Genomic DNA, 11343 nt, shown 5'->3' with positions numbered 1-11343 from the left:
TATAAGAACTTAAGAATTAATCATAGAGCATCTTTTTTATTTTTTGATGATTTAAAGTCATTATATTATCTTTTGGAGAGATTTTTGATAGGCAATTTGTTTTTTTTCCATGTCTGCTAACATGAATATAAAGTAAAATTAAGACAAAAAAAAGGTAGAGGAAGTTTCTAGTTAGCACCCTCTCTTTAATGTTTTTGTGTTTTGTACTCTACATTTTTAATATCTTTTAAAAAATATTTACAGAATGCACCCTACGTTGTAACACAACGTTAACATCATCTATGTAGGTGACAAAAATGAAGGAATATTCTATTAAAATTAACATGTCTGTCTATAGAAAATACCTAATATGTCATTATCTTCTTCTTCCTTCACCTAAATCTCGCGGTTAGCTAGAGACTGTTTGCCTCATTATTAGTTTGAATTTCCCTCTCAAACCATCAGAGATGTGTTTTGCTAATAGTTTGTAAAATATAGCTAGGATGTGATTTAGGTATTCAAAATGCGAGGTGTGAAATCACAAATACGTTGACGATCGGGAATTCAATAGAAATTCTCTAATAATTTTTACTAAATAATAAGTCTGTAGGGTAATCATAGATTAGACCAAGCATCAGTCCTCCTCTAAAAAATCTACTAAAGATCAACTCCAATGTATAAAGAGGATTCAATACGTATGACCTCCGCTGTGGACCGGTAGGCATCCGATCATTGGGCTATAACGGTCTTTTCTCTTTCATGACTATTTCCATTTGAAACAGCTAGACACCAAATTAGGGTTTAACAAATAGAAACACATATAGTTAAACTATATGTTCAAGAGGATAGAGAAGTGAGAATAAGTCAAGTTTGGCAACATAGAAAATATCTAATAAGGTTGTGTCATGTGTGTGTGTGTGAGGTGGGGGGGGGGGGGGGGACTGCGGTCCCCTGTGGACTAGTCTCCTTTTGTTCACTCTTTAATGGGGATTAGTTGAGAAAATTAGGACCACATCTCCTCCTTGTTCGGTTCTAATGGTCCAGCTCCATTTTTGGGAATATTTTGTACTCTCTTTCTCTCTCTCAGATGTAGCAGTAGCAGTAAAGGAGTTCAAGCGACACAAGATCTTCTAAGGTCCAATCCATTTCTTTCCATGCCTGCTTAGTATCTCCACCGGAAGCCCATCTGAGAAAAAGTTGGGAAGAAAGGAAGCAAGCACTTGCTGCAAATCCAAGTTCTTATTCTTCGTTTATACCAAAGAGGAGAAAAGAAAAATAGAAGTATTGAAATATTTAAGTCTAGGGGACTTCTGTAAGGGGAGATATAGCGAGCAAGATCATGCCTTTCATCTATAGTTTCTGATCTCTCTCTCTCTCTCTCTCTCTCTCTCTCTCCTATGACCTTTCTTGGGTGAAATAATTAAGACTAGAAACTAAAAGGTACGTTGTGATCTTCATGATGGCCCATGGGTCCAACTACATCGAATTCTCCTCCGCCGGCAACTCGGAGATGCACGGATTTGAGCTCAACCACGAGCTCTTTGGCCTCCAATCTACGGTGGACATGTATGGAATCCCCTCCATCCCCAAGCAACAAAGCTCCAACCTTTGGGGAGGCTTCTTCCCCCGAGATCTCACCGAGTCGTCGAACAAGAATTCAACGGTCGTATCGGCGGTGACGACGAACCCCTACCAACAGCACCAGCCCTTCCAGTTGAGCAACTTCAAGTACTTCACTCCGGCGAGGGAGCTCTTGAATGAGTTTTGTAGTTTGGGTGGTGATCAGAGCAGCTCAAGGAAAAGGGCAAGTCAGTCTTCTTCCAATCCACTGTGCCAGTCTCTATACTCCATGGATCTTTTGGAACTTCACAAGAGAAAAGAGAAGCTGGTTTCCATGCTACAAGAGGTCAATAATTTCAATTCTTTCATTCACTTGCATGATTAAAGTTGATCGGTTTGGTAGTTTTGGGAGTACTTTCCACTTAGTATTCTTTGTTTTTCCCATTAAATGGAACCCACCGTGCATGATTTTTTCCCCTCCTCTATCTCTAAGATTAATGTCACTATTATTAGCTCTTTTGTTTAATTAATTATTTCTACTTGTGTGAAAGTAGAAACTATCTTATATGTTGATATACACCGATAAATTTGTAGGTGGATAGAAGATACAAAAAATACAGTGACCAAATGCAGGATGTGATGTGGTCATTTGATGCATTGGCGGGAGGAGGAGCGGCGACGATCTACTCAAAGCTGGCGTCGAGGGCTATGTCGAGGCACTTTCGACGCCTGAGGGATGCGATAATAGGCCAGATTCGAGCGAGCAAGAAGGCGATGGAGGAGAAGGAGACGGTTGCTGCTGCAATTGGGGCGGCGAGAGGCGAGACGCCAAGGCTCAAGGTGCTCGATCGGTTCTTGCAGAAGGAGAAGGGATTTCAGCAGGGATATCTAATGGAGAACCAACCTTGCCGGCCGCAGAGGAGCCTCCCGGGCCGCGCCGTCTCAATTCTCAGAGCTTGGCTCTTTGAGCACTTCCTTAACCCGTAACTCTCTCTCTCTCTCTCTCTCAGAAGTATTGAACAAGATATCAGATCTACATGTTTACAAAACTACATTAGGTAAAACATACATATGTTATTTTTTTTTTGATCAACCTAATTTGATCAGTTGCTCGTTTTAGTGTAGTAAAATGTATGTTAGATATTGGAATTAAGGTGAAAGCATATATGACCATTTTTACTACGATTAAAAGAAAAATTATTGTAGAGTTATTTACAGTTAAACTAAATCATTAAGAGAATTTAAGACTATTACCATGATTAAGTAACATTTTTTGCAACAGGTACCCGACCGATGTCGATAAACATATCTTATCTCGGCAAACCGGACTCTCAAGAAGCCAGGTACGTACTTTACTTCAATTCATAGAAATTAGCTCTATATACTATGATGTGCATATCATATTCTCATATATCTAACAAGTGGAATAGTTCAATTATACAGAGAGAAAATTAATATTATGTACATGGTTAATTAATTTGCTAACATGTACAGGTCTCCAATTGGTTCATCAATGCAAGAGTGAGGCTGTGGAAGCCAATGGTAGAGGAGATGTACATGAAAGAGATGAAAGAAGAAGGGGAACCTCAAGACAGCACCAATGAAAACCCTAACCCTAGCATTGACAAGAAGCTACCACCCAAGCAGCTCCTCGTCGGCTCTGACTCGCTTTCCTCCGTCGTCGACGGCAGCCACCAGCGCTTGTCGGGATCCAGCGACTTCAACATAGCTGAGCTAGACTTCTCATCCTACAACAAATATGGTGGGCAGAGCTTAGGAGGAAGCATCTCATTAACTTTAGGTCTACAACATCACAGCGGCGGCGGCATGAGCTTATCGTTCACGCCGGCATCTGAACATCCCCTTTTCGACGGCGGTGGCGGCCAGCCGATGCAGTTCTCCGTTGCAGATCATGGAAAGGCACAAGTCCTTCCATACAGGAACTTGATGGGATCTCACATTATGCATGACTTCGCAGGGTAAGAAGAGAAACGAGGAAGAAGTAGACAAGTTTATGAGCATGCATGCATGCAGCTTGATACATTATAAAGGAGTAGTAGAAATGAGAAAGCTCACTTTCTTAGCCCATTAAACAAGTGAACAAAGAACAAAAGAAAATGCCCACCTTTCCACATAAGGGAAATAGGCCAAGTGGCCCTAAACCCTAGTGAACCTCTCTCTCTCTCTCTCTCTCTCTCTCTCTCTCTCTCTCTCCCTCTCTCTCTCTCTCTCTCTATATATATATATACATGGATATGCTTGAAATGTCAGCATAAATATATATATATATATATATATATATAAGTATATTATTGATTTTTGTTAAATATGTAATATATTTTAATTTAAGTTTAGCAGCATGAGCATTACTTAACTACTCATTTTGTGTAACATCTTCACCTCCAAATGAGCTAGACTTCTTGTTGCTCGTCTATATATTCAAAAGCGTGCATAATGCACTTTATTTTGTTGCTTGTTTGATCAGGAATGCCTTCACTCTTTTTTCTTTTCTAATCTTTTCCTATTTTTATATTTACTCTAAGAAAACTACTTCAGCTTATAGGCTTCGGTTGCACTTAGGAAGAGACATTTCTTGCCTTATGGTATTTATTTTTAGGGCTAATCTTAGCAAGACTTTCTCTACTGGGAGCAGTTAATTAACTCAATTGTTTCTCAAAATGACAGCGATAAATAGAATAATCGATGGAATTAAACGTCCAAGGACAGAAGATGTCATTATCTTCAATTTATATACTCAACCTGCAAAGAAAAGGATATAAAAAAGGTTTGTTATCTTTACATACATAAACTCACGCATTACAAGCACTTGGACATTTATAAGAACTGTATGCATTAACATTGCTAATATATAAACATATAATTGGCCGACCAACCAATGTAAATTCAGTAACATGGCTAATAAAGAAACATTACAGTATATTTTTCATGTACATTGTTATAATATCATATAGAGATTTTTATCAGAGATAATGATAAATATGAAGAAAATAACTATGCTAAAAACCTGAATGCAGGATCTCCTATAGAAAAAAAGAAAAAGAAAGAGAATTAGATGGATAAAATGTCCTAATTCAGGAGTTATAGTAATTGTGACAAATCAAATGTGACAAGATAATTGACATATATATACTATGTACTAGTGCAAAGTGCTATTTGGAAAAGAATAACCGGATAAGTAAAGCAATGACAAATATTCATTATGGAAAAAAGAAACTTAGATATGGGTATCAGTGTAAGATAATTGGTAAGCACGGTCAGCTGCAATAAACAAAATTTATTGGAGTCATTGAGTCAAACAATATGTAAATATTTAATTACTTGTTAGAAGATGTTATCTTAATGAAATGCAAGAGCAAATGTAGACACCATATTTATAATGTGGAAAAACCCCTTATCAAACAAGGGTAAAAAAAAAAAACTACTTATCCCTTCTTCCTATCAAACTAACATAATCATCAACGGTTACAAAATACTTACAAACTATCCATTGTTATCCATAACTATCTCCGAAGTGATTTGCTTGATTCTCCCTCAATATACCACTTCTCGTGCTTGATACTCAATACCTCGAGATTGAAGACCTACCTTTGTGACCTTAAGGCAATGGATAATGCAATCTTGAATCTAGTAGAACTCCATCAAAATATAGCATAAAAATATCACCGTTTAACTTTTCTAACTCTTCTATTTTTGCTCTCTCAAATATTTTCAATAGTCTCCAAAAATATCCCTTATTTTCATCAAATTTTTCTTTTTATAGTCCCAAAAGATAGGCTTTCAAAAAGCCCTAATTTGAAAACAACTAGCGTTCCATTTAAACAAGTTAAACCTCATTCGAATGCCCACCTAACGTTGAAAATATTTATTTAAAAAATCACGTTCAAACACCTTTTTCACATTGGATTAAGTGAGCTCTCTAGGAATTTTGTTCGAATGGATTTAAATCTCGCTCCTAACGGATTTCGAACAAAATTCATGCAACACTATTCTTCAAACTAAAATAGTTTCAATTTGATTTCTAAATAGGAAGAGATTGTGCTATTGATTTTTACAACAAATCTAAAAAAATTATAGTATAAAAGATTTTATTTTCTCACAAATTTGCCAATCATAAAAAAAACTAACACAATCAAGCAATTGGTGTGCCTAACATAAAGTACCAAATCATTTACACTATGTATATATGAATAGAAAAGCAGCAGAGAAAAGCTTGCTCTGTTATAAATTGTCAATGATAATTTTATACCTCACTTGATTTGTAGAAGATAGAAAATATTCAATATTACTTTGCAAGTAAATCAATAATATTTTCTATTTGTCTCACTCAAATGCTTCTGGTTAATTATCACCGGGTTGAAAAAATAGTTATATTCAACAAGCAAAACAACAGAACAAGTTAGAAATATGTACTCTATTGAACTTATCCATAAAGAGAAACATCATATCCCAAATCAAAAGAAAACAATATGAGGGCTTTTCATATGGAGCTTGTAACATAAAAAAAAAAAAAATCACACCTATCCTATTCCTCCCCACCCCTCCCTCGATTTTCCCATTCTTTTCTTTTTTTTCCTTTTTTCTCCTCCCCACAGTCTATCCTCCCCCTTTTGCTTCTTGCCGCACGGGCTGCTAGAGCACACCAATGCTGCTTATTGGTTTGTGGATGAGTCCTCCATTTCCTTCTTTATTTAATCTTATTTAGTAACTTGAAGAGACTTCTAGATCTCTCTCTCTTTAGTTGTTTGCAGGAGTGTGAAGCTCTCTTGATTGTGGCCCTTCGTGGGTTCCTTTTGGCCTTGGTAGAGGGCACACTAAGTGGCCTCTTCTTGCCAACTTTCTAGGGTGAATCTGGCCACCACCGTTGTTTATCTCTACTCCTCATCTGGTTGAGAACTCTCTCATTCTCAAGATGAACTGTTGCTATCGCCCTTTAGTGCTCTCGTGGCCTAGTCTGTTGGGTAGATATTTCTCTTAGACGTTAGCCATAAATTAGGTTTCGAGTGTCGTCGACCACCTCGCCCAACCATTCTCCTCCTTTGGAGGGATATTGTGGTTATGGGGATAGATTTGTTGTCACTAATTGGGATGCTGGTGGCGAAAATTGCCAGATATCAATAGCCACCTCCTTCCCCTCTCTTGATTGGTTTCCTATTGAGAGAGAGGAAAGGAGGTAAGGTTGTGGGCTTGGGTTGGGTGCAGGCCAACTCAAGTGGTGGCTTAGGACAATTGTGGTCCAAATCAAGTTTGGCTTAGGTTGGTTATGGCCCAGCCCAAGTGGTAGCCTTGGTTGATTTGGGCCTTGGGCCCAACTTAATAAGGTGATGTTGTTGTCTTTGGGGTGGTTGCAGCACAATCTATTGCTTTAGGTCTTGGGATGGCCCAAGTAAATTAATTGTTCTCTAGATTGTGTTAATTTACTCTAGTCATTTTATTTAATTATCCATGTCAATTTAAGCCCTTAAATATTAGTCATCAGGTAGCTTTGTTGATTACAATATTTTTGTTATAAATTAATATTAATTAATGTGATTGTGGTCAGTGTGTACCTCTACTAATTGTTCAGAACGGGGCAATTTGTTCTAATTTGAGATTGGTAATCATATTCAATATGCTTTAATATTCAATAAAGTAAGTTAATCAGTTGTCTATCATATTTCCTTTAAATTGACAATAATTAATAGAATAGTAAATATGATGATAATTCTATTAATAACTCTTAATAATCTGTTAGACTATTATTATTAATATATCAATTTTACTTGAGCAATAAATGTAAGAATTCTTACCCAAACCTATAACTGATGTTCGTGTATTATTTAATTAATTAGTTTCAAGTATGTTTGTGCTTATGCTTCTATCACTTTTATTATCATGGTAGATCTATTACCATATGTGGATGATCCCGGAGTGTAGTTGGAGCTAGTTTACTAGGAAGCGGTGTCACACAAGTGAACTCTCTATAGTCTATGAGTAGTATAATATTGAAGTGATGTTTTACTTTATGATTTTATTACATTTGTATCATGCATATGCATGAATTTATTTACTACTCAGCATAATTATATTTATTTTACTGCTTTATAATTATTGGTGCATTCCTAGGGTATGACAACTTCGATGTGCATATGATATGTTTGATGATGTTGATCACTACATCACTTGCAAGTGTCATCATGTAGTTAAGTCTCATTTCTTAGTGCTTGTTTACTCACGCAGCTTAGGGTCAAGGTGTTATGAACCAAATTTGAACTGATCTTAATGTAAGAAAATTGTAAAAATTTATATAGAAGTAGCCTCGAAAGTTAGGGTTCCAATGGATCTGGATTCATAAGAATTTGATATCTAGATGAAAAAATATTAATTAAATAGTGACGCAATGTCAAATATGGCAGAACGGTAATTAACCAACATTGCGGCAATCATTGAAGGGTGGTTAGACATGATAACCGGGCGGGCCGGGCCGGGTTCGGGCCGGGCTTTTCGGGCCAAACAGGCTTAAGTCTTTGTTCACGGCCCGACCCATTAATCACTCGGGCCGGGCTAGAATAGTCTAGCCCGTTACCGCCCGTTGGCCCGTGAGAGATCGGGCCGGGCCAGCCCAACCCACCAATCATTCGGCTCAACCCCATATTTCAGCTATTTTTAGAATTTTTTTAACTATTAGTTTTTTTATAAAATATTTATATTCCTCTATTTAAAAAAAATTAAAAAAATTAAAAAAAATAAAATTTTTTTAAAAGTCTGCTTAAAATAATGCAAAATGGTATAATACTAAAATATTTTTTTACTATAGCAATGGTAAATTACTGTAGCAAAACGGGCAAAGCACTGTAGTAGACGGGCGGGCTTAGTTGTGGGCTAAACGGGCGGGCTTTCGGGCCGGGTCGGGCGGGCAAAGGGCTGGCCCGTGCCGCCCATGGGTAGTTCGGGCTCGGGCCGGGCCGGGCTTAGCCCGGTCCAAACCGGGCCGGGTCGGGCCGGGCATGGGCGGGCTGGGCCATTTGATCATGTCTAAGGGTGGTGGACAACCAAGGGTGATGGTGGACAGCCGTATGGTAGGGTCGTTACTAATGGAGTTAGATGGCCAAGGTTTGGAAGATTGAAATGCTTCTACGGCTATGATATACTCCTAAAAAAATAAAAGCGATCTAACAAGTATAGTAAAAGTTAATGATAAAAATAATATTAATTTGGCTAAATTCAGATTCTTTCAATGATCATTATCAACATATGTCCACTCCTATTTATAGGAGTAAAAATTCCTAGTGGATCAGATCTACGTGTGGATTATCTAATTTATTTAAAATTTAAAATAATAAGATAAAACTAACTAACTAACTTGACTTGATTAACTTAACCCATATGATCGGATCGTAACACAATAAGTAGAGTATATATAGTACTTATATTTATATTGATAAATGCTTGAGATTATTGTGATATCAATATGGGACTATCAAGCACCACTTAGATTGATTTGAGTAAACATATTACTATCTGACTACAAAGACTAGATACTAGATAATCTTAAAACTATAAATAGAAGGTAGGGATCATAAAGATAGCTATACTTGGTGATGTAGGGTCATATGTTTTGCATAGGTGGTATGATGATTTTGAACCGATGGCTTAGAGGTGTAGCATTGAGGTGTGATATTGACCCATATGATGATGATGGGCAGACGATTAAAGTTCTTAGTCTAAAATAGTAGACAATTGATTAGCTGTTTGTGGGGTAATATGCATGACGATATTATCCGCTAGTTATCTTCCCTCCTTAATAGGTATTGTTTGATATGAACATTTGATATTGCTTGTGGTTGTGGCTCTACGTGAGCATAAGTTAGAGAATTTGATAGTTTCGGGTAATACATATCATATTTTATATTAATAATATATGTAAGCTATAGATATAGACATGATAACCATGTGATACAAATGCATTATTGTGATCATGATTGGCATATATATATATATATATATCATCATCATTTTTTATATTACTTTTAGATGGTAGAGGGTATAGTTGCCGGGCTCTATATTGGGCATTTTTTGCTTGCATTATTTGTGAAAATTTTAAGCTTTTATATTTTATATTATGTAGAAATATTGTTTAACAGATCATGTAAAAATCACATAGATTTTACCCACGTGAAAAACACATGTATTTGGAGACAGGTATTTTAGGACTTTTGCATTTTAATTGTGTTTGATTTTTCTAATATGCAATAATGAACTATAATGTGCATCGCATATGTAATTTGTATGCATTTCTATTATAACAAAATATGCATCAAATATTGAAGATATATGCACTTAGTTTTATTATACTAGATAAAAAAACTAATGCTATTAAATTGCAAAAGCCCTATTTTCATATCAACTAGCGAACAATAAAATTTTAACCAAAACCTCATCTCTGAGGCTTTCCAATTTAATTGAATTGTATTTTTTTTCTATTTACAGTAATATGTAAGTTGTGCGTATTTCTTGATAAAAAAAAATATACATCGACTATAAAAAAAATATATGCACTAAATCTAAAACCAAATGTGATTAAATTACAAAATTCCCTTTATCTCATGTAAATGTGCCACTTGATCAAGAAACCTAGGCAAAAACTACTTGTTAATATGCAATGCTAATTTTCATCTATTATCCAATCTTATTCTATTTCCAGAAAAAAAAAATTAGTTGAAAGTATCCATGGAATAGGAAGAATTATATTTGGAGCATCAAACTTCTCAATGATTTTCTTACCTTAAAATTATTGGGCTTCTAAGAAGACTCGCCAAGATGAGATCGATAGAGACAAACTCCTCTAAATGCAAGAATCTTAGCCAAGATCTTAGCTAATAGATTAAAGTTTGTGTTGTCTGAATTAATCAGTTATGAGCAAAGAATGTTTATCGCTAGTAGCCATATTTATGATAATATCACTGTGGCACATGAAATTATAAAATTTATTAATTCTTCTAAAAGCAAGGGTGAATTTATCATGATTAAGATTGATTTAGAGAAAGCATGGGGCAAGTTGTAAATTCGCACTTGCCTCTCAACTTTCAATCTGGCATCAGAAACCGTCTACCTTATCTGTTGTTTAAAGCTAAAAATTATCAATTATCTATATTTTCACTACTGTGCGACAGTTACCCTTTGGGATTTTGTGAGAGCTAACTAGCGGTTAGTCTCAATTTTGAGGACAGATGGTTGGGAGGTCTCTAGCTCTATGAGGGCGATTGGATACTAAAATATAAAAAAAAAGCATGGTTTTAGGGCTGTATGGCAGTTCTAATTTAGCACATATGGAAATACAAAAATAGAATTAACTTTAGTAATTAGCAAGAAGATCTCCAAAGGTTTGGTTGTGTACATTATCTTTAACAAATAACTATTATGCTTAGTTATTTGTCAGTCATATGAAACCAACCCCAAATCTTGCTAATGCCCCTATTCGCTAGGAATCCCCTTATAATGTGGATCAAGATTAATTGTGATAGCTCATTTGTGAACCGGCCTAGAAGGGGTCGGTTTCATTGATCGATAGCCTAATGACACTACTACCATTGCAGGGTGTAGATGTGGCCTTTACAAGTTGTCGTTAATTGCGAAAGTGTTTATTATATGGGAGACACTGTATAGTTTACAATAAAGGAACTACACCAACTTGCAGATCAAAACAGATTCTTCTATGCTAGTCAATATCTTGTGGGATAGAAAAAAGTCATCTTACTCCATAAACTCTATTATTGATGATATAAACACTTAACTCACAATTATTAA

At 36.0% G+C, this 11343-nt stretch overlaps 1 protein-coding gene across 1 annotated transcript; it reads left to right on the top strand.

Moving 5' to 3' along the window:
* The first annotated feature begins 900 nt into the window (after positions 1-900).
* Positions 901-3657, top strand: LOC140800562 (homeobox protein BEL1 homolog). The gene is made up of 4 exons (XM_073155299.1): positions 901-1885; positions 2134-2522; positions 2822-2882; positions 3034-3657. Exons 1-4 carry the CDS (start codon positions 1436-1438, stop codon positions 3520-3522), a joined length of 1389 nt encoding a protein of 462 aa, XP_073011400.1. The 5' UTR covers positions 901-1435; the 3' UTR covers positions 3523-3657.
* Positions 3658-11343: the final 7686 nt, after the last annotated feature.

Source organism: Typha latifolia, chromosome 14 (assembly GCF_019914945.1).
Source record: "Typha latifolia isolate L0001 chromosome 14, TyphaL0001v2, whole genome shotgun sequence".
NCBI lineage: Eukaryota > Viridiplantae > Streptophyta > Magnoliopsida > Poales > Typhaceae > Typha > Typha latifolia.
The sequence above is the reverse complement of the archived record's forward strand: the minus strand, read 5'-3'. Positions and strand labels throughout refer to the sequence as shown.